Below are 25,260 nucleotides of genomic sequence, written 5' to 3' on the forward strand. Positions count from 1 at the left end.
ACTGTTTTTATAATGTCATTGAGAAACAGAACTTGTTCCGATTCACATTAATGGTTTTTGGCAAGTTTGAACAATTGTAAGTGATAAAAAAAACCCGACTTTATACAGTGATGTATTATAGATAAATAAATATGTTTTCGTGATTCACTGAATGCGTGTGATGTTTAGATCTCGAGTGTTTAGAAGTGCACTCTCTGCACATAAATAATGTCTCGTTTCCATGACCACTTTGAACTGGACTCTGTCAAATTTCGATTTAAAGCTTTCGTGACTGCAGGGATTCATCTTCTTGGTTCTTTCGGTAAAGTCACGTAGAATGGAAATAATCAAATAAAAAAAATAAAACATAATAAAATAATTCTCACGACGTTTCGGCCACAACGCAAGCAGCCGTCCTCAGGTGAAGAACAGGTCTGTCGGGAAGACAGAGTCTGAATGACACACCCCAGGCTTGGCGCTCTTCCCCCCCTCCATCCCAGCTTAAATAGACGCTCCAAGCCTGGGGTGTGTCATTCAGACTCTGTCTTCTCTACAGACCTGTTCTCCACCTGAGTACGGCTGCTTGCGTTGTGGCCGAAACGTCGTGAGAATTATTTTATTATGTTTTATTTTTACTAATTTTATTGTTCCCATTCTACGTGACTTTACCGAAAGAACCAAGAAGATGGACTCTGTCAGCTCAGGAATGATCCAATTCTGGCTCAGAACCAGCACGGGAGCCCAGGCATTATGTCCCTACACTTCTGCATAAACCATGAGACTCCATGGGCTGAACCCCTTCTCCCTGTAGCCCCAGGACCCTTCACTTTCCCTGCACAGCCATGTCACGCACCACGGTGGTGAGATGAGATAACTACCTCGTCTTGTATACAGGAGGTCGCATGGTATATTTGGAGTTTCATGTTCTCCCTGTGATCACGTGAATTTTTCTTCGGGTCCTCCAGGCTTTTCCATCCACATTTAGAGACATGCGTTTAGAGTATTTGGCTGCTATATAATGTCTACGTGATAAGTCGCTTCATTGAGCTATCATTTGTGGCCAGCTCAATGGGCTTTACCTAGTAAAATAAAATAAATGTTTAATGTTAGGATTGCCAAGCCCAGTGAGATCACAGTCAGGAAGCAACATTTAAAATCTCGTGTTTTTTTTTCATTTACAAGATTCAAAAGAAGTGTGCGTTCCATTTGTGTGTTTATGGTTAAACTTACTTTTTAAAAATATATATATCAATTTCAGCCATGTGGTTTCAACACAAACACAGTCGGGAGGTGAAACTAAGTGAGTGATATGGCTCACACGTATCTCCTTTCCACATTGACCCTGTGATGTCACGACTGGTTTCGGGCATTGGTCCAGCTCGGAGTGGCATGTGGCACGCGCCATGAAGTGGGCTGGGGACCACCGTAGCGAGCTCCCGTGAGATCGATCCGAATTGGCCTGGCTGACGAGGAAACGTGGCACCGGCCGAATTGCGACAACTTAGCCGGAATTTACCAAATCACTCTAATTTCTGTCTGCTTTTGTCTGATTTCAGAGGCTCAGTATGATTGAGCCAAGTTAATAGTTGGATGTGAGACTACCTGGGAATACCAGGCGTTGTAGGCTTGGGCTAGGAAGTTGAAAGAAGATGGCAGTACAACAAGGGATGGAATCCATCTGTGTGGATTTTTGTATGTCAACCTCTCACAATTGTGGGTTTTCTGTGGGAATTATAGGTCTCTCTAGCATGCTAAATACTTGTAAATGTAATTTCCCAAACATTCCAATGGAAGGCTGTCCTGAAAAAGTCTTGATTCTCACTTGCAAGGCTTTCCTGGGCAATTAAATTTCATAATTATGATTATGGTTTAAACTGCTTTTAGAAGCGAAGTTTAACGTTGCTTGATAAACATGCGCAGTGTAAAGAGCAGCCTCACCCCAGCCCATGCACAGGAAGCGCTTGCGTATGATCCTCTTCATGGTGACACCCCGCACAGCCATGTAGGATTGCCAGGCCTCAGTGAGAACCCAGCAGAAGGTGGCCAGAAAGGAGAAGTGCAGAAACACAGCGATCATGGTGCACACACCCTGCAAAGACACATACACACACGTCATCATCATAATTATCGTCGTCATAATGTATTGATTACAAATTCACAACGAAGATCTCTGAGCAGTGGTGTCCATTTTGAGCCAGAGCCCAGCTTTGAGGCAATGCCGCCTCATATTAAGGGGGTGCAACCGGTACCCACCATACAACAGCAAACACCGCATTAAAAATCTGCAGTGCGAGACACAGATAAGGATGACGAGAGATGTGATGGCAGCCAAACTCAAATCCACGCTGTAATAAAAGCGTGACATCCCAACAACCACTTTCAAGTCATACATTTTAATTTCCTAGATTTTACGGCATTGTATTTCACAAAACTGTTTAAAATGTTTATTACGCGACAGAACAGTCAGAATGCAGATTCAAACTTGTAAAAAAACATCTCATTATTTGTAGAATTTCTCCATTGATACCTCATTTGCCAGTAAAAAATATGAAAATTGGTTTTTTACCCTTTTATCTGGCAACAAAACTGACACCTTTTTTTACGAGGAGTCATGTTTGCATAGACCACAATATCTGCAGTCATAATGCAAACAAAAAACATAACTCTGATAATGTATGCACTGTCCTTGAAGTTGATTGGTCCACACCCGAGACAGCTTTCCTTAGAGCCTAGTCTCACATGGGTTGGACCAGATGACGCCAAAAGGCGCACAACTCAAAGACAGCGCACCATCAGAGTATTTCTGTTAACAGATCATTTATTTAAGAAAACCCCCCCCCTGTGATCCATTTGGAAACTGAGTTTGTTTCACAATCAAGTTGCTCGTAGTTGCAACAATAAAAAGACTCAAGCAGACTGGCTACTATACCTTGTTCTGTGTTTGTGTCTGTCCAACCAAGATCAAGATGTTTGAAGAGATAATGGAGAGGCAGAAGTTGATGAGAATCACACTCCGGTCAGACTTGATAGATCTGCAAATGGGGATGCAAGAGAATGCACACAATCACAGAAGTGCCACAGGACATTTGGCACCTTTGCTTGCACACAAGTTTACGGTTATATTACAATGGCTAGAGCTTTAATAATCCTTCAACTTAATTGATTAACAGATAAAAAAAATTGTAATCAACAACTTTTTTTCTTGGTTGGTTGCAAAGCGACCCCCCCCCCCCATCACGAGTGATGATGTCACCAAGCCCCACCCATCACCTCCCGGCCAGTGGCACGCGTGTAGGTGAGGCTTTTTTAAAATGTGAGATTATTCTGCGTAATCAAACCGATAATTGGGACAGCAATCGATTGCATGTATGATCGTATAGCCCGTATCAAACTGAATTAATTATTTTAGCTAAATATAAATCATATGGCTTGGTAACAGCTCTCTACAACTATATAGAGCCCTCTGTAGCAGATACAGCTGTATATCTGGGTGTAATTAGCAGAGGCATGCCTCTTCGGTAGAGGGTGCTTAAGTTGTGAACAAACCCACGGATACCTAAGAATGCATTCGTTCATTTCACATCAAATGTTAATTCATATAAATGTTTCACCGCTGTGTAATTCTTAGAAATAATAAGAGTATAGTGTTGATGGGTATGCTTGATCCAGGCATTCTTAAGCTTGTGGTTTGAAATTAAGATTACTGTCAGGAGTTAGGCTTATGTTTTCGGGGGTAAAAGTTTAGGTTTGCGGATAACTTTCAGCACTTTAAATGTTAAATTAAGTTTTATTATTTTGACAAAGCGGTGATAGTTTTCAATGCGGTGATAGCTTGAAAATTTCACATAAACGTGTTCGAGTTGGATGTGTGTGTCACACAGGGAGCTGCAGTGTGCTTGCTCATACACGGAGCTGCAATGCAAAGGTAGCTCCACTGTGTTTCCTGCCCATCGTGGACGTGGTAACCAAACCTGGTCGAGCCCTCCCTCGGGTTAACTCAGCCCAAACAAAAAAAAGTATACCTGAAACACAGTGTGGTCACCCACAGAGGTGTCGCCACAGAAGATTGCAGACATTTGTGGTGCTGGCTAAAACAGTCCAAGGGATTCTGTGCTAACCTTAAATAGGTGCTGGCTAAATACTACCCTTGCCAACATCCTATACGGGCCTATTTTACTGAGTGAATTGAGAACATACCTCCAGATGAGGGTGTATATAAAGATGAGTAGCATGAGAGCGAGAGAAGAGATTGAGCAGCCGACAATCAGAGCCACAGACAGTGTCCTCACTGGCTCCACTTTCTGTTGAACACACAGACACGCAAACAACGACAAAGACAAAGATCCCCTGTATAGCCTTAACAGGTTGTTGGGACAAGTATTGTTAGCGAGCGCCTATGAAGGCCAGCACAGTAGACAAGACGGTGGGTGGCTGGTACCATGCCCGGCCGCCTTTGTCTCCCCAGTGGCGATGTTTTCACACACTGCACCAGATACTCATTTGAGGCCGAGTCGATCTAGGGGAAACCCAGGACTGGTTCAGATAATCGCCACTGCTATTAGTCATGAGCGGGAATCGAAGTCGGGTCTCTGGGTTTTGTACTGCAGTGCGCTAACCATTGCGTCACCGCTCCCCACGCAACTTGCGCACCCACACATACACAAAATGTTATACTGGTAGGAACTTCCTGGTTACACCAGCCCACAGGGGATTATTGTGTCCGTCCGTCGTGCAGGGAGGAGCTGGGTGGGGAGGGAGGGGCTGGGTGGGGAGGGGTGAGGAGGGGCTGGGTGGGGAGGGTGGGGAGGGGCTGGGTGGGGAGGGTGGGAGGGGCTGGGTCGGGAGGGTGGGGCTGGGTGGGGGGTGGGAGGGGTGGGGCTGGGTGGGGAGGGGTTGGTCACCCCGTGGTGCCCTTATAAAACTCAACGTTTAACCTACTCACGCCGGCTCGTGCCCGCCCTCACAGTCGGGCATATTTGCGGAATACACCACGCTGCCGTTGACCTTGGCCATTGACCGAGCAACCCAACGTTCCTACCAGCTCCCTCCGCAGGAATGTGTTTCCGTATGGCTGATGTAGACGCAGAACAACAACTACAATTTCACATTCAGGTGGTCAAGCCCAGATAACCGTGTCAGGAGCAGCGGAGTGTATCGCTGTGACGTCTCCTTTGTAAATGTGGACGAGGCATTGCGTCGTTATGCGTTGTACGGTTTGTTCTGGATGATCACAGTCTCACATACATGCACTGCGCACACACATGTATGTGCTAAGGATTGTACCACTCATCTCTCCTGCTGTTGATGTATTGAAAGATGATTGTCATTCTGCTTATATCGTGAAATACAAAGTAGTACAAGAATGAGCGCTGCACGAAAGGCTGAATTTAAAAAATCAAGTTTTATTTTCTTTGCTCTTTGGTTCTTTCGGTAAAGTCACGTAGGTATAAAATAAAAGGTTATTATCCGATCTAGTGAGTGGGTAAAACATTTAAAGGATTAACTGGTTGTCTGTTGTTGCTCATGAAAGACAGCTAAATTAATGTATGGATTACAATGTTATTAAGATCATCATCATTCATTGATTTCGTGTAAGATACTTGTTGTCATCATCACCATACAATTATTGGGGTATTAAAAACGCGTGTTCATCCATAATTCCGGTGTTAAATACAGTTTTGTGTAAGGATGAGCTTTTGTGTTCATAGCGGCCTACCTGTTTACATGGCAGTGGTAGTGGGGTAAAAATCCAGTTATTTTCTGCTGTGATGAGGCATAGAGATGTTTGATTTGACTGGACAACTTGACAATTCGTATTTTAATAGCAATCTGTGTCACAGTGACTCCATACCCAACTGAGCAATGGGACAGAGCTAATTCATGTTGGCAGCCCAGAACCATTAGTGGTGAATCTACATTTCTATGGAGGGTGATGCTCTCTGAGTGGGATGAATGATTGAGTTGACCACTGACCAGTATTCCAAATTGCAATGTTCCAATTCAAAGTCAGGCGCTCTAATCTAGCACTTGGTTGGATATAAGAAATAAATAACCATTATAACCAAGAAAATATATAAACACGAACAACAATTACAGATAAGGGAGCTTTCCATCATGTTTTCTCACACCTTAAATGTATTGGGCATTATTCAAGTCTATAAATGGATGTATGCTGAACTTCTCACTGAACGTAGGCAAACGTGCTCATTGGAGGTCCTATTAATGGACCTGAGCCATTCGTTGAAAATTCCAAATTGTTATAGCAATTTGGAAGCCGCTGGAGCTATCCACTTTGAAATCTAAATTGAATAAAAAAATATTTCTTTAGAACTGATTTTTGTGTTAAGTTTCTTGTCCTTCCCCCGCACCTCTGATTAGCACGGTTGGTTATCTGTGAAAGAATTTAAATAACAACTTTTTTTCGATTTAAAGCTTTCGTGACTGCAGGGATTCATATTCTTGGTTCTTTCGGTAAAGTCACGTAGAAGGGAAATAATAAAATAATAAAAATAAAACATTCTAATATCAAATTCTCACGACGTTTCGGCCACAACGCAAGCAGCCATCCTGAGGACGGCTGCTTGTGTTGCTTGCGTTGTGACCGAAACGTTGTGAGAATTTTATTTAATTGTTTTATTTTTTCTTATTTTATTATTTCCCTTCTACGTGACTTTACCGAAAGAACCAAGACTATGAACAACAACAACCGCTGCCATTCGCCACAAAGTGGCGGTGACATCACCACGGCGCTCGTGCCAGGCCATGTGCACTTTGAAGCCGCGTGAAGTGTCGAACGCCCGTTGGCAGGAGGTCACGGGGCAGACCCAGGTGCCATGGGTTGACTGACTGAAAGAAGTTCAACATACGTACGTGCATACATGGCAGGGACAGATCCCTCAATAACACAACCACTAATTCTAGATTTGAAGCTTTTGTGACTGCAATGATTCATATTCTTAGGTTTTTTCGGTAAAGTCACGTAGGTAAAAACATTAAAAAGTAAAATAAAATAAAAATCACGACGTTTCGGAGGCAACACAAGCTTCCGTCTTCAGGTGGTACCGTCACAGCCACGACAGCTGTATCAAGTAAATGAGAGATTGCAGGAGCTACCACTCCGTTTATATAATGGTTGGAGAAGGTGGTGGGGCAAGGGCCGCATACTTTTTATTAATATGGTAAGGTATTACCATATGGCTGTGACGGTAACACAACCACTGTCAACATCCTATACACCATTCCTTACTGCAAAGGCGGTGTGTGTCAACAGTGACCAATTACGCATGGGGGGGTTAAAGCTTGACCATGTACCTGTGTTTGAGCCTGCTGGGCCAGGATAGTGAACGCAGAGACCTTGCCGCACTGACACAGTGTCTTCCCCGCGTCGCTCAGTAACGTCTTGCAGAAGCGAGGGGACCATTTGCCGAGCGTTGCATCTCTGGTCGGCAGGAAGAGGGAAGCAGAATGATTATATTTTTTTCAGAGCAGGAGAAGCTATGGTTAGAACTCATCGACGATGATTTTTTTTCTTACTTGCCTTTCACACCGCATATCGCAATCGCGTTGCCGGCGTTATGGAACCAGATTGAGACATTTTCATTCGGAAACTTGCAGAGGACAGCATTTCTCACTTTAGCCCAGCAACAGCTGTCACATTCTCCCCCGTTTGGCTCTTAGCAACGAGGCGATCCCACGCGCCTGACATTCACACAATGCAGTGAGTTGTGAGGGGAGGAGGGCGTTCCCGTGACTTCTACTGCTCTTCTTCACTCAGGAAAGTGGCACCGAGTCTCATGGCTCTTCACCAGGAAGGTCCTAAATCGAAATTTAAATCGAAATTTAGGTCCTACCAAGTTTTATTGACAGCAGGGGGCGATGATTGCTATGTAGACTCATACTGGCATCAGCCCTGTTGAGCCATACTAGTCACCACCAGCAGAAAAAGTTATTTGGTTATTTGATGACCACCTATCTATAAAGGGCCACATCATTGCAAGCACCTTTCTACGGCGCTGTTGATTTATTCGGACTACTGACAAATACAGTGCACCTCATATGCAATCACAATCAGCCCTCCATTTCTTAATAAGGGTGCTTTTGTGTTCTTTGCCTTGGGTTGGTTATAGATTGGATGCAGAATTCAATCGATGACACGACCACTCAACCTGTTCAATTAGTTTTAATTACGTTCAGATTTTGGAGGGAGCAAGACGACGGGGTGGAGTGGAAATGAAAGGACGACAAGTTGCCGGGACCCATGGCGGCCTGCCACCAGAGTGGCCACAGCGTTTAGGAGATGAGATGTCGAGCGACGTGGTAGCATTGTATTGCATACATCACGACGGTCTGGTAAATTTAAGCAAGAGCGTATGGTAGCATGGTTAAGGATTTAATAATCATGAAAGCCGCAGAAACTGGGTCGTGTCAGCAATAACACAATAAATATTTAATGGCCCAAAAAATCCAATGAAATAATATTGTTGAAAAATCATATGTTAATTATAAATTTGCATTTGTTTTAGTAATAATTGTATAATTTCTGACAACAGATTATGGTAGGACTATTATAAAAAATTATGCAATGGCTCCGTTAAGTACTGAAACTTAAAATGATACAATTATTTGTACATTTACATCGCAAATAATGTTTGTACATTTTCAATTCGCTCCCGGATAAGCTTAACCATGGAGGTTGTTTCACCATACTTCACCACACTGGTCAATGCGGGGTTCGTGAAAGAGAGCTCAAAGCGAGATCAAATATCACTCGCCACTGATGTTAGTCGTGGTTTCAAAAAAACAACTGAGATCACTGGGTTCACAGCACATTGTGATAACCACTGTGCCAGTACATGAATGCACATAGCTGAGATGATGACTTGGCATGATCTGCAAGTGAAAAACAATATTTGTGGCGACTAGGAAATAGAATACAATTCTCATTCACTTAGTAACCCTGGAGCAAATCACAAAAAGTGGCTCATTGCTTGAAACGTTGGATATCATTGTGTGTGTGCAAAAAAATAATAAAATAAAATACGCAGCTTCTACAAAACATCCATTATTTCATAATAATTCTTATGAATCATACCGCTGCTGTGTATTTCAAGTGAATAATACAATTTTCTTTTCATTTTCCCTTTTTTATTCGCAACATCTTCCCATAAAGAGGCTGCAAAAATCATTACCATTTACTGAGGACCAAACGTTTCACCTCCCACACAGCATCTAAAAGCCACAAATCTTAAATTGCCTAAACTCTAAAATACTTTGTAGCAGCTCATAATTTTTATAAGGATCTATAATCGACAGACACACATGTCTCTTTACGCCTAGCATGCAAAACACAGAATAAAGGAACTGGTGTGTGAGATTTCACGAAGTTTGATTTAATATTTGGTTTGCTTATTTATTTGCTTACTTCTATAGCTCTCAACTCATCTGCTGAGCTTATAGGAAAACATTTACTTTGTCGCTGTAATCTGAAATTACAGAGTCGAGAAATGAGAAATGGAGGATTGCTTTCGTGAATTTCAATTCAGGCACCAGCAGATGTAGCAACACTGATTGATGTATAACCAACATTGAATACACACTTTGAATGAGGGTCTTTCTATTCATTTTTATCAGATGCATGAATGTTTCATTTTGTTATAAAATTGCTACGCAATATCACCACAGGATTATGCAGACAAGTGAAGAAGCATTGAAAAATTTATTACTGTGAATGTTTATGCTTAGGAGACATTCACCAAATCGTACATGAGAGAATAATTGCTTTAAAATGGAATTAATTCGGCAGTGATATGCCAACACTACACCTATGCTATGGAGCTAAACTGTACAAACCATAAATATTATTTTGTTCATGAAAATTTTCCAAAATGAGAAGAACAATCATTGAGTCATACTCTTGTGCATACTGAATTGGCAGTAGCTGTGTAGCCATGAAACATAGGAGGCATTGAATTAAAATCATAAATAAAACCAAACAAAATGAAGCAATGCATATAATAGATCTATTTCCGACTAAAGAAACTGCAAAAATCATTCACGTCCATTTGAAATAAAGCATTTAAAAAAGTATATTAATGAAATCAGTCAGAGGCGAGTCAAAGGGTCTTCATCCTGCAACAAGCATTGGGTTGCACTCATTAATTTGTGGCCCTGAGCCAGTGGGGGAAACTCGACATTCCAATGGTGGGATTAGGTCCGTCCACAAGACTGATCGTTGTTGACTTCCCACAAATAAAAAATAAAATCTCAAAGTGTCTCGCCGTCCAAAGCAGCAACGTGGCAGCACGCATCTTCACCGGTAGCCCTGAGGCAGAGGACGTAAACTCCGCATCGCATTCCCACGGCGGGAGTTTGTATCTGCCAAGTAATAACCCACCACGCTGGCAATTATGCACGAGCAGAAATGTCGTCCTTTCGACGACGACAACAACAACAAATAACGAAAACGCTTTCCCCCCCTCGCTCGCGCCTCAGCCTTGGCGGGTGGCAAAGTGAACAAAAAAATCTCGGCCAACGGAGAGGACCCCGTGGGGTGGATCTCTCGGCTCGGTGCGTGTCGTTGAGAAGTGTCGGCATGCTCCGTGTTCACTCACCTGCTCGCCGCGTCCCACGAAGAGCAGAATGCGCCCGTGCCCTGCGGTAACGGGGAAACATCGCTGAGCATTAGCGGGGAAAAACCCTGCATTGCGTTATTATAGCTCGCTTTATTAAAACAGACTCCCAAGAGACGCATTGCTACTGTGAGCATTACGAGTTTGATATTTTTTAACATGCGCTGTCTCCCCGACAGACCTGGTCATCACCTGAGGACGGCTGCTTGCGTTGTGGCCGAAACGTCGTGATAATTATTTTATTATGTGTTATTTTTATTATTTTATTATTTCCATTCTACGTGACTTTACCGAAAGAACCAAGAAGATGAATCCCTGCAGTCACGAAAGCTTTAAATCGCAATTTAGGGTAGTGGTGACTTATTATTTTGGTGTGGGCGTCTGTTGGTTAGTTTGGTTGGGTGCTGTTTATTTTATTTTGTTGAACAATTCTTGCATAAAATAAAGTATTGGCATAAGATTAAATGACAACTTAACAAGTGCCCATTCCTTTGCCAGCTGGCGGTGAAAATTACGGAGAGGATTTTCTTCATTTCAAGACATGGCTCCATTGGGATGTATTTTACTGACTCAAAAAAACCTCTCCCGTAAATTCGCTGGCATTCATTTTAATATTTATACATGTAATAATCGTGCAACCTTTATTATTATACTTTTTATAGTCTAAAGACTCTCTTTCAGGAGGGTCCTGCCAAATATTGATGGTCGCGGAGACGTTTGCTATGCCTTTTTGCAATTCAGTCAAATTTGCGAGTAGTCTTTCAAATATGGGAAAATTTAAACCATGGTTCTGACATATTTCACCATGTGTATGACACGCGGCCTTGAAAATGCCCATGTTTATTTGCACGGTGAGACATAACCACACATGTGAATTGCGTGGATGATTCATACCTCAAAAAATTAAGTTTACGACCCAAGGGACGTGTCATCAGATGTCATATCTTGTTCAAAAAGTGGGGGAAAAGTAGGGAAGTTTGTAATGCCCAGCTGAGCTATAGGGCTTGATTGTGATGGTCTCTACTGGTCCTGCTGCTGCTGCTGTCTTCACAGAAGCTCTTAATCAATCAGCAAATGAAATCGAATGGCGTGGCGTGGACTTCTGATAGCAACGCTGCGTTCATTCAAACTCTCATTGTTGATTGAAATAATACCGGAATTCAATGTCAATACATTTTACGTAAATAATAAATTTAGTTTCAGCGCGTTAACAAATTAAAAGCCTCACCCCTCCCCACCCCCCAAGCTTGATTTCTTATCTCAAAAAAACATTGCGACCTCATTCCGCGCTCAATCTCACATACAGCTGACGTGGACGGTTTACAATCCGTCAGACCTCGGCGGCGGATCCTCCGAAGGTACGAGAACGATGTCCTGCCAAGGTGTGCCTCACTGTGATGGATTTGTCACGTGCAGCACCCGGCTGAGGCACGAATCCTCGCGTGGTACGGACGGCAATTTGATTTAGTTATTTCCCCCCGCCCCCAACCACTGCCACAGTTCTCTGCACTCAGTCAACTCGGAGCCACCTAGCTGGCACAGCAAGAGCCCGTAAAGTGAATAAGTGTTTCTTCGTACGTCCTCGTAGAAAATAAAGATTTGGAGCCACGGGCTGAGCCGCGTTGCGGTGAGTCGGGCCTCAATAAGGCATTTAGGGATGATGAAAAATTGGTATTGTCGATGGTTATGCCATTTCGCGAGCGTGGTAGCGACCATGACGATGTTGATGACGATTGACAACGTGATGTACATTGAGGGCGACGTTTGCATGGGATTGAGTAAAGTCTGCGCGCATGCTGATCGGGAAAAAAAAAACCCTCCCAGCAAATATTATTCAGATAAATTGGTGAAATGAAAGATAATTATTCACACGCAATGGAGCACGTTTTATGAACAACAGCAGTACGCAGAGTAATGACTCTATTTCGTAAGTATTCAGAATGCTAATTAAGCAACAATGAAGTAGCATTAGTCACAATCTCAACCCGAGTCAATACTCCCCGGATATGAAGCAAAAGAGTTAATCTCACGTCCAAAAATGTAAGCGATGTGACCGATTTCCCTGTATTGTTCATGCTTATAATGTACACCGCAACTCCGTTACTAAGTAACAGGCGATTGTGTGGACTATTTCAAAAGCGCGACGGTCAAGTTCCAGGAACGAGTAATGAATGATTGAACGCGCACCGCGTCGAACGTCGCAGCTTGCGGATCAAGCACTGGTTGGCACGGCTGGTGCCAACGCCTCTGCATTGCTGTGTAAATTTGCCAGGTCAGCAAACCGAAACAGTTTATGCAAATTTGTAATATTTGCCTCAATTATGTTTGAAGCCACGCTGCTATGTCAAGACCAGCCACCTATCGTTGTCGATGAAAATTAATTTGAGTCTTCCCACTGGAATGCGATATCGGAGCCAAAGGCCTTTCCCTGCTCAAGCAAGACAAAGATAAAAGATCCCCCGTATAGACTTAACAGACTGTAGGGACAAATGCTGTTAGCGAGCACCTATGAAGGCCGGAACGGTACACGAGGGGGTGGGTGGCCAGCACCACGCCCGACCGCCTTTGTCTCCCTAGCGGCGATGTTTACACACCGCACCAGGTACTCATTTGAGGCTGAGTCGACCTAGGGGAGGCCCAGGACCGGTTCAGATAATCGTCACTGGTGTTTGCCGTGAGCGGGAATCGAACCCGGGTCGCCAAGTTCGTAGTGCAGCGCGCTAACCGCTATACCACCGCTCCCCTCAAGCAAGAGCGCATGTTGTCACACCCATCCCCATTGGTAGACCTGAGCCACTGGCGGAAATTTTACATCTCTAAGGCGGACACCAGTCTCTCCATTGTATTATCATTGTTGTTGGTTTCACACTGTCTGAATCTCATCAGCAGAGTAAAGCCTGTTGAACAAATGTTGCTAAAAAGAAGACACATTCGTACAGAAAATGACAATGAACCAATATGTGGCCTTTGAGGCCAAAGGGGCAAGTAAAACTGAACTATTACCATTGTTTTACTTTACCAAGTAAGACACACTGAGCTATATAGCTCTTTTTTAGAAGCGACCTGGCCACAAATGATAGCTCAACAATCACGCGGAAATGAATAAGCGGCCAAAAACTCGAAACGCATTTTTCTAAACGTGGAGGGAAAAACCAGAAGCTCTGGAGAAAAATCCACACAACCACGGGGAGAGAAACATTCAAGCTCAAAATATGCAGCAGGCATCAGGGTAAGGATCGAACCCACGACCTGCTGTATACCAGGCGAGGAAGTTCACATTTTACCACCGCGGCACCCAGTGCTGTTAGTGAGCACCTATTATGGCCAGCATCGTGTAAGATGGGGTGATCAGCAGCACCCCTTGGCTGGGTACGTCTCCTTATGGCTGATGTACGCAAACAGCTCCAGGTGTACTAATAGGGTTTTCCCCCTTTTTTCTGGCAACAAAACTGACACCTTTTGCAAGGAATCATGCTTACATTAACCACAATACTTGCAGTCAAATGCAAACAAAAAACAATACTCTGATAATTTATACATTGTCCTTGAAACTGATTAGTCCACACCAGAGACAGCTTTCTTTAGAGCCTAGTCTCATATGGTGTTCGACCAGATGACGCCAAAAGGCGCACAGTTCAAAGACAACGCACTACCAGAGTAATGAGAGCTCGGGGTGAGCAGCTACATCATGGGACCTCTTTTGCAAAGGAGGTCCCATGATGTAGCTCCGGGTGATTATTAAAGGTTGAGATGACCTAGGCGAGGGCCCTGGACAGGTGCAAAATCGCTTGTCACTGATGTGGGTTGAACAGAAATGGAATAAAGATGGCCAGAATTGTAGAACATGAATACAAAAACAAAAAAAGATTCCCCTTAAACAGACTGTTGGGGCAAGTGCTGTTAGCGAGCACCTGTAAAGGCCGGCATTGTGGCACACGAGGGGGTGGGAGGCCCACACCATGCCCGGCCACCTTTGCCTCTTTAGTGGCGATGTTTACACACCGCACCAGGTACTCATTTGAGGCTGAGTCGACCTAGGGGAGGTCCAAGATCGGTTCAGATATTTGTCACCGATGTTAGCCATGAGCGGGAAAACGGAGCATCAGTGTAGCTAACTGCTACACTGACTAACTGCAACACTGACACTCCCCATATGTATTTACACATGCACACTAGCTAACTGCTACACTGACACTCCCCATATGTATGTACACATGCACAGATGCATATGCTATCACAGTACTATACTTAGATGCAAGTGCGGTTGAATTAAACACCTAATAATGATTTATTATTGAACCCATTTCGCTGCAATAAATACATGTTTGTAATTTCATGATTAAACACTAATGTCCCACCCTCTGGGTATGTACAGAAATGCAACTAATGAGCTTATTCAATATACATCTTCACATCAGCAATTTTCAATGCTAGAATGCTTCCAGACATTTCATTATTAAGACTGCAGCATGCATTTTCACGATTGGCAACGTGTGAATTAATCATTCGCAGCAAATTGACACCGTTTTGCCAAAAGGGAAAAAGGAATAATACAATAAAACAATAAAAAAAATGCATACGATGTTCTGAAAGTGTTTTGCCGACGCACACGGGATATGTGACAAGTCCCTGTGCTGTGAGCTTCTCTGCCATTTCCATCCCGTAACCAATTAACCACGGAGCACGACTCTAACGGCACACCGATGATGTACCCGCCGACGGCGGAGACTGCAACAGCGGCCAACGTCTGCTGAAATCACCGTGCAGGCGTAGTAGTGGTGCATGCCTGTAAACCGGCTCTTTTGGAGGCAGAGTTTGATGGATTGTGCGGATTTAATCGCGGGTACAAGGTGGCCAAGAGATGGCAGTGCAGCAAATGGGGTTTATGATTTGCCCGCGCAGATTTTAAGACATGACGTCCCCTCGGACTGCACGGGGTTTTCTCCGTGTGCACCGATTTTGCTCTCGTGCGAGCAAAACACTCATTAAGGAAAAGGCCAATCGTGCAAATGTAGGTCTCTCTTCATAGCGAACCATTATACGTGAGCAGTTCTTCCTAGAAAATGGAAATGAAGTATTTGCATTCATATTAAGCTTGACACAATGACAGCAACACCAACAATTGATAGGAATATTGGAATATTTTCTTGGGGGAGGGGGGGTTTAAAAATAAAATTCGGCTTGTAATAACCATTAGCACGACGTACCAACTCCTTTATTTTCGGCTCAGCAAGAGCCCATTGAGATCACAAGTCTATTTTTCAAGGAGACCTGGACTACAATGCACTGCAACAGCACAATTAACTGATGAAAAAAATAAACTTAGTTAAGCATACTCTTTGGTTCTTTCGGTAAAGTCACGTAGGTATAAAATAAAATAGATCACGACGTTTTAGGCGCAACACAAGCGTCCGTCATCAGGTGGTAAAGCATGGTCTGCTGCTGAGGCAGACTATTTTAAAAGCATGATAACAGCAAATTGTTGTAGTGCACTATAACGTTAAAAACGATGTTGAATCAATGAAACACGGATGAATAAGAGAGTAATGCTGTGTAAAAAAAAGGACTCAAAGTGTAAACAATAACAAAGTCAACGCAAAAATTAAGACTAATATGACTATAGACTCACTTGGCAATTGTGCACAAGCTGCTGCGTAAATGCCCCAAAACAAGTGAATAATTCAACTCAAATCTGTCCCCCTGGATATCCGGAGAGACCACCACTGGGCCATCTTCATCCTAAAGGTCCTCTTAAACAAATCTGCCAATTACCTAAAGGACCGCTCAGTTCCACTGACTCCCTCCCGCAGCCTCACAAGTGCCTCCGTATTCCTTCTAAAAATGACATTTTCTAAAACTTTGGTAGTAAAAAAAAACATTTCCGTGTCACTGCTCCACTTTTCTGGAATACCCTGGTCGCTCATCTGCAGCTTGGTTCCCTCTCTTCACTCATCCCCCTCTTTACTTCCCGAATAAAGCAACACATAGCGTGTACTTGCACCTGTACCGAACGTTTGTCTGGCGGCGCCCCTTACTCCTCACATGTTTACACTCTCTTTATAGATTTGCGTGTGTAATTGGTTCTTTCGGTAAAGTCACGTGGAATGTAAATAATAAAATAATAAAAATAAAGTATTCGACAGACCTGTTCTCCACTTGAGGACGGCTGCTTGCGTTGTGGCCGAAACGTCGTGAGAATGATTTTATTATGTTAAATTTTTATTATTTTATTATTTCCATTCTATGTGACTTTACCGAAAGAACCAAGAAGATGAATCCCTGCAGTCATGAAAGCTTTAAATCGAGATTTGCGTGTGTTTATGTCACTGTGAGACTAAATATAGAGCTTACTTAAACCTGGATATAACCTTATCCAGTGCATCTTGCTCTCATGTTATATTTGCACTGTTGTTTCTTTTTTTATCCGCGTGTCTTGCATTTACGACCCAATAATAATTCACAGCCTATTGTCATTCCATTGTTGGATGAAAGCCTTCCCACGCCATATCAGTCATGGGGTTGTTAGACCATACCTCACCGATGCTGGTCAGTGTGGGTTGGTAAATATAATTTCCCATTGGCCAGGAATTAAATTCAAGTCCGCGGGTTCAAAGCACAGTACGTTAAGCACCGCTCCACCACTGAAGCCGAAACACAAGTTACGATTTGTTAAATGGATTGTGCATTCATCTGCCCTGCCACATCAACCAGAACGCCCCATCCACCATAGGTGTTGCCTTGAAAATGAAAAATAGGACTCGTCAAAGCGGACGGTGAACTCACATTCGATGTGTGAGAGAATTCTATTTCCAGAAGTGGCAAGTCCTTGTTCTTTGGTGCTGGCCGGATGGTCACAGACACTATCCTGGAGTTTATTATGGTCCCATTGCTGCAAAATACAACATTTTTCTGATCAAAGGACAGACATTTCACTTGCTTACATTTAATTCACTCGTTTAAGATCAGTGCGTTTAGAACTAAGTTGCAGAAGAGCTGCTTTTTGCAAAAGTTTTCAAATCGAAACGAGATAGATTTTCAGTGGCACAATTAGGATAATATCTTTAAGTTTCTCGAATAATGTTTCACTAGTTCAAAACACACATCTAGTAGAACAAAATAGTGCCTGCCAACTCTGCATGACATATTTTTTAATTCCAAAATCCAATTACAGGTGGTAAAAGATGTGAGCATTTTAATTGTTTCTCTTGGGCTAACATTTTAACCGTGAAACTTTAAAAAAAGGTTATAAGCCGTCATTATATTTCACTCGTTATAAATCGTAGGCGCATGAATACACATGTAAAGTCTGCGTGGGATTAACTATACTTCAAACTGCAAATTCTACTCTATGCTGCAGAGGCTCCACAGCAAAAGAGAGAATGTTTAACGAGCATGCCAGCGAAAGGGTTTTTGCTCAGTGTTCATATTTTGAGAGGATTTTTTCTTTGCACATTATTTTTTTCTTATATATGTTTGTATCTGTCAACGATGTCAAAAGGCCTATTATGGTGGCGTGCGCGCGTCTGTATATATGCATGTACAGCCTCTGTGTGATGCCATGCCTCTGCTACGTGTTGTAGTGCGAGCATAGTACAACGTGTGTAAACGGGGGCGTTGCGCGTGTTGTCTTCGCGAAAGGCACAATTATGAATTTTTTTGTCAATTTCGTAGCGATTTAGTGGTGCACTTGACGTGGAAATATATTTGGAAATAAAGCACAATTTATTACCTTGGCTTGGGTATGATGCCTTCCAGGTTCTTATAAAAAGACACTCCGATGACATAAACCGGCGGCGGTTCTCCTGCAACCAACGCAAGAGCATGCGCACAAATAAACCACATAAAATATAGCTCATGTACACACGAGGTCCTTTCATGCTCGGTGAGTTTTATATCATCAATGGCTAGGAATCTTGTGCCTAATGTTGCATGCACTGCCCTGGCATTAACGCTGCTTTGAGTCAATGCATAATGCTTTAATGCTAGAAAAAAAAACCCACTGCAACGCATTTGACGTCATTATGTCTGAGATCATGACTTGTTTTAGAAGACGTGTATTTTAGAGAAATACATGTCATGTTTAAACGACATCTGCTGCTTATTCGGCTAGAACGTTTCTGCATAAGACACGCACATGCTTTCATTTTTTTAAGGTTGAAGTTTCTAACGTGCAAATATTACGTAACGTAATGATGCTCATCTCCACTGGTGACTGTATGGCAGTCGTGAAAATGCTACACTCCTATGGCAGGGTAGCCACTATGGAATTCCCACCATGCATAATGTTGACCTAGTGGTGATCATTTAATCAATTCTAAGGGCTGAGTTGACCTTTTCCTGGATTTAAACTCTCAACCTTATGACTGGAAACCAGCTTGTGCAACATAATTAAGGTAATTAAGGTTCCAAATAGAAATATGTATTTCGTCATTAATATCACCCAACTGAAATAGAGGTGGGGTAGTCCTTGTGGCGAAAACGCCACATTTATTATGGCAGGGCTCAGGCATCAAATAAATAAATAAAGGGCATGACCCATCAACATTTTAAAACAATTGCCGACTTTCTCGAATAACGCCAACCGAGTTTGGCATTCGATGGCGAGGTTTCCGCGCGGTGCCTCGTGGTTATTTGTGCCGACGTGATGATGTCGAGCTCCCCGAGTAGAGCGGTTCGTCTTCACGGTGGAACGCTTCCCACCCCTCTCACCCTGGCGGCCGGACGAGAGAGCCGCGTTGGAGATGACCACCTTGTCCTCCGAGCTCTTGACCCACTTGATCATGTTGCGCCGGCCCTTCACCGGGAACGTCAAGTCCGTGCCACCCTCGGCGCTCGAAAGTTTGTGCACGCCGACGACTATGGGAGGGGCACGCAGCAGATGGAACAGGCACAGAAGATCCCGCCCCGTTTAGCCTTTAATAGACTTTATTCTTAGGTTTTTTCGGTAAAGTCACGTAGGTAAAAAAATTTAATTAATAAAAGTAATTTAAAAAAATCACGACGTTTCGGAGGCAACACAAGCCGGAGGCAACACTCCGGCTTGTGTTGCCTCCAAAACGTCGTGATTTTTATTTTTTATTTTATTTTTATTTTATTTTTATTAATTTTATTTTTTTTACCTACGTGACTTTACCGAAAAAACCTAAGAGTATGAATCCTTGCAGTCACGAAAGCTTCAAATCTAAATATAATAGACTGCTAGGGCAAGTGCTGTTAGTGAGTAGCACCTATGAAGGCCGGCACGGCACACGAAGGGGTGGTTGGTCAACACCCCTCGTGACGATGTTGACACACCGCACCAGGCCCTCGTGTACGGGCTGAGGCAACCTAGAGGATGGTCATCGCCGGTTCAGATAATCGTCACTGGTGTTGGGCGTAAGTGGGAATAGAAGTCGGGTTGCTGGGTACGTAGTGCAGAGTGCTAATCACTTAATTACTGCTACCCCCCCCCCACACACACACACAAATGCAACACACACCGATTATAGTTAATAATTATAATCCAGCGCTTTCCGTAAGTGATCAGAAAACCCACATTGAAAAGACATTTCACTCCGCAGAATATTCATGCAGCAATTGAAGCTCTCACCAACTAAGAACCAAAATAAACCATTCAGAAACAACAAAAAACAATTACCAAAATGGAACATCTGCACTCACATCACACGAAGGTATACCACATGCAACGTAAATACGCACCGTTGAGTTAGGCTTTTCGCGTAAATAGGACAAGAATGCCTTTATATTTACGGCACACACAGAGCCAGTGAGTTCGAAATCATGCTGTTGGATGATAAACCTCACTCATTCCTGCGAGCTCCACAACACACCCAGCACACAGCAGTATGTCATAATTTGTGACTACGCCCATCATTGTAGTAATTCGGCACAATACCCATTACGCGCTTGGAGATCTACAATAACTGTGCCTGATACTCACGGGCAATCAAAAAGGCCCTCTTTCCAGCAGTGTGTATTGAGACTGAGAGTCAATCATCGGTGTCAGAACACAACCGATAGAACCATCTGTATAATGGGTCATGCTGTACTGCGCATCTTCTGCTATTATAATCATCATCATCATCATCCAGAGCACGTGCTCCCAAGACGTGTACCTTGATACACACCTGAGTGTCCCTGTAATTGAGTGCAAGGTGGATACGATTGCAATGTTCCACATTACGTTCTCAAATGGATCACGCAAACTTCTCATGAATTATGTAAATAAGTGCAGATAATGCTGTGAAAGGAAGTTGCGAATGCATTTTCACGGCAATGGTTACCCTTTGTACCAAATATCATCATAACAGAGGAATATTGCCTTTTGGAGCATTACATTTGATCTACCAGGCTAGGAGAAAATCACAACATTTATATGCAAACACCTCCTTGTAAGGGTTACAGGCAACAATATAAAAAAAAACAAGTCTGTCTTTCCAAATAAAAATCGAGGCCAATGCCAATTTTGTTCGTGAGCCTAGAAACCTTATCTTCCTATATTGTGGGAAGAGTTGACAACGGCACGTCTAGGTTTGGCAATCCACTCGGTGGCTTCCTGAGATGCCAAGTAGAGGTGTGAAGTGCCTCCCAGAAAGGGCCTCAGTGGGTAGGCTGATGCGATACGTTCAACGGTTATGCCTTTAAAAAAATATTATTTACGTAAAATTATCTTCAGATGGAGTCAATGTGAAGATCTTCTATGAATATAAACAAAGTTGTGCCCCTGTTAAAACAAGAACGGTGCAGTGCTCGTCTCTCTCAGTTGTCCTGAAACAGCACGGGAAATTCCACACTCCCACGGTAGGGGACCAGTCTGTAATAGGTTGAGCAACGCTGACTTTTCACAAGGTGGTTGTGATTGTATTGGCTGCTGAAACAAAATAAAAACCAAGATTTGAACTCACGATCTTCTTAATGTAGATCGAGCACTCGACGAGCAGTCTAAATCAGCTATATATCGTGTGTGATCGTTACTTACACATATATTACAGATAATGTTTTGCATTAAACCCAGAATGCAATGGAATTGGCTTAACTGTGAGAAAATTTATTTGAATATTAAAATAAATAAATATATACATTTCAACATAAAACTATTTTAACGTCCAACATCCTAACCTGTAGTTAATGTGATTTTCATAACTATGAATTTGCAATCTCTGGCTGGGGTTAAATTACTAAGATGTTATTCAGTGTCACTTTTCATGCATCTGCCTGCCATTGAAAATACACAATCCTGTGATGAATAGTTTTTTCTAAAACCTCTATTAAACTCTCATGGAATTTATATCAATATGCAACTTCTGGCAGAAGCGTTTACATGAACTGGGTAACAAAAATGAAACGCGCATTCGGTTTCCATTTAGAAGTTGGATGAATAATTAAAATGCATTTTAATCAAAAGCAGCCTGTTTTAAAGTTGAGTAAAACATTTTTCAAAAAGATTGTGTTTCTATGCAACTGCTCCGACTGAGATCGCATACTGACCCTGATGTATGCCTTGTATTGGCACAGGAGCATCCTGATTATGACTACTATTGGATGGATTTCATTACATGCACTTAATTCTCCTGAAAAGTATTTACTTCATACAGAAGGCATTCATTTGACAAAACACAACGGCTGAATCAATTGTATATCCTGTTTGTGGGTAGGATTTGTTGTTCGTAAGAATAGATAAAAATAATATTTAATGCAATATTTATTCAACTAAAACGTGAAATGGAAACCGAATGACATACAACTAAATTAAGTCACTGCCGACTCAGGTCTAATATTCTCAAGTGTAGGGAGTTGATGTTCTTTGCCGGGTCACCAATAACTGCAGAAAACAATTAATTACACAAAATATACATACGTTCGTTTACGTTGGTATTATTCAGCTGCGAGGTTTGACATTCATTAATGTACCAAATGAGTGATGGAGGAGTAAAGCCACCACGCAGAGCCCGAGTGACGGATTTGACGAAGAGCTTTCAATAAGGTGGGCCTAATGAAGTCACCCCAGGAGTGGCTCTGTGCTCTTATATTCCAGGGCCCTTCACTGAAAAGATACACATTTTAATTTCCTTAAAGGAATGTACTGAGCTCATTACACAGTGCAGAGAACGCTACTGGGATGTAGATTGTGATATAAACAAATTGGGTGGATTGGTGGCAAAGTGATTAACACTGCACTTTGATTCCGGGCTTCCCGAGTTTGATACCTGGCCACGGCTCGCATCGGTGGCGTGTGATATCTGAACTGGCCCTCCTGCTTCACCAATTTCGACGTGACTAGCATGGTAAAGGAGGCCTTGATTCAGCAGTGGAATGACAAATGTCTGTAAATTATTATTCCAGATTTTTAAAAAAATTATGAAAGAATTTGATCGACCATATTATGCTTCCACAGTCTTTGGACACCACGTTTAACGAACGTGACCATCGCCCATCATCAATTCTCTCTCACTATACCCACAGACAACTTTAACATTCTCCACACAGCTGTCCATAGAGGTCTGGCTCTGGCCTCATTTAAAAGGAATCCCTCCCGTTTCGTGGCCCTATTCCACAAGGTCATGCCCTCTGCCACTGCAACCTGCCCTGGGTTCAAAACACAAGTGACAAGTGATGAGACAGTGCACAGGCTGTAGATCTCTGTGGGAATCTTGCCTCATGCTGATGGCGCATTTATTTATTTATTTCCATTTTGCTTATTTATTTGCTTGTTTCCTTTGTGCACGCTTTGTGAAATATTTAATTTCGTCAACCTCTTCTTGTCGGGTTAGTTTGAGTTGATATTTCGATCTCATCGCCGCCGCCCGTAATGTTTGTTTGTGATAAGCGGCTCAGGAATGAATATTACCTTTGAAATTGGATTAAATAAAAACATCTTAAAACATATTACTGTCCTACATAATAGAAATACAGTTGACTCTCCATTGTTCAATTGGGGGGGGGGGGGGATGTGGTGGATTAACCGTGCGTAAAAAAATGTGTGTGTGTGTATATATATTTATATAAGCGCATGTGTGTGTGTGTGCTGTTTAATGATGTGGGAGCTGTAGCACAGTGGTTAGTGCTCCAAGCTTAGAACCCGGAAACCCCAGTCTGATTCCCGCTGCTCACAGCCAACACCAGTGATTATTATCTAAACTGGTCGTGGGTCTCCCCTATGTCGACTCGGCCTTAAATGAGTACCTAAGCTGGTGTGTGTAACCATCACTAATACACGACAAAGTTCAGCCGAGCTTGGTGTTATGCCCTTTTGTGCCATCTCAACCTCAGTAAGTGCTTTCTCGCAGCACTTGCCCCAACAGCCTGTGTAGGCTACACGGCGGATCTTTGTCTTTATTTAAGGATTAGCAGCTTCTCACTCGTCAACGGTTTGTGACTTAGTGGCATCATGACCGCAAACAAATTAAGTAACCAAATTACTTTAGGAAAATATAACAACCCCGTTAAGTTGAGTAAACAACACACGTATATTAACGGTCTAATTCATTCTCCGTGACAGAAGAGCCTTTCTGTCGGCAGTGGCATTACGTGTAGCAGGGCTGCGCATTTCCCTTTTCCCTTATTCAGAATACATTATATGGTCACACTCTTGACACACAAAGTGATTGCCACAAATGAACCGCAATACATTGCTGATCTCGTCAAAGAGCATAGACCATCACGCGAACTCCGGTGATCCACGCAGCAGCAGATTTTGGCTCGCCATAGAACAAAGACGGCCACTGCATCACGCGCTTTCAGATGCTCTTCTGCGGCCGTCTGGAACGCTCTTCGTTTCAATATTAGGAAGCCGCCGTAGCTACGCACTTTTAAATCTAGATTGAAAACTAATTCCTTTAGAACTGCTTTTTGTGTTTAGTTTGTTGTCCTTCCCCTGCACCTCCGATTAGCACGGTTGGCTACGTACGATGCGAAAGAAGTTCAACATGCGTACATCTGGCCTGGCCGCCCTGGAGATAACAGCACTCAATCAGCGATTCAAAGCTTCTGGTTATACATAAACAGCGGTTGTTCTATGCAGAAACTGGCCTCTGCCATCGGAAGGTGGAATTCAAAATGTCTCAGAGCCACCAAAATAAATGTGCCTATCCCACGGCTGGTTTGAACAGGGAGGCACTTTGGCTTATGAATCGCACAAGCGCAACCTTTGTTTGGCCGCGTTTCTATGAACGCACCGCACTCAGTTTATGGGGAACCCATTTTCATCACAGTTATGGCTACAGACACGGGGAGCAAGCCACTCCGTCAGCAGCAAGGTCCGCTGCAGTCTCTGGCATCGGTCTCGGTAATTTGAGTGGCAGAATACCCACAAAAGCACCGCTGAGCAACGGAAGCAGGTTTTTTTTTGTATCCTCGTGTCAAAAAAAAACAAAGCAAGAAACAAGTTTGTATTCAATTCTAGATTTGAAGCTTTCGTGACTGCAAGGATTCAAATTCTTAGGTTTTTTCGGTAAAGTCACGTAGGTAAAAAATTAAAATTATTTTAATTTTACTTTTATTATTCTTAATTTAAATGTTTTACCTACGTGACTTTACCGAAAAAAACCCAAGAATAAGTTTGTATTCACTTTCTGTTCTTCCATCCTCGTGTATACCCCCTCTGGTGTGACAGGTCGGCTCAAAAAAACGAGATGAAGTATGGCACCGACCACAT

The 25,260-nt window shown here is 42.9% G+C and overlaps 1 protein-coding gene across 1 annotated transcript in view; it reads right to left on the bottom strand.

Annotated features, from left to right (window-relative positions):
* Positions 1–25,260, bottom strand: part of LOC133353066 (adhesion G protein-coupled receptor B3-like) — a 176,243-nt gene that overhangs the window by 48,187 nt on the left and 102,796 nt on the right. Inside the window, 8 exon segments of the mRNA XM_061569166.1 lie at positions 1,918–2,068; positions 2,909–3,011; positions 4,177–4,280; positions 7,291–7,417; positions 10,590–10,630; positions 17,391–17,496; positions 18,337–18,409; positions 19,317–19,463. Of these exon segments, the coding sequence (XP_061425150.1) occupies positions 1,918–2,068; positions 2,909–3,011; positions 4,177–4,280; positions 7,291–7,417; positions 10,590–10,630; positions 17,391–17,496; positions 18,337–18,409; positions 19,317–19,463 (852 nt within the window).

This window comes from Lethenteron reissneri, chromosome 42 (assembly GCF_015708825.2).
Source record: "Lethenteron reissneri isolate LAM-NWPU_2019-01 chromosome 42, ASM1570882v1, whole genome shotgun sequence".
Taxonomy (NCBI): Eukaryota; Metazoa; Chordata; class Hyperoartia; order Petromyzontiformes; family Petromyzontidae; genus Lethenteron; species Lethenteron reissneri.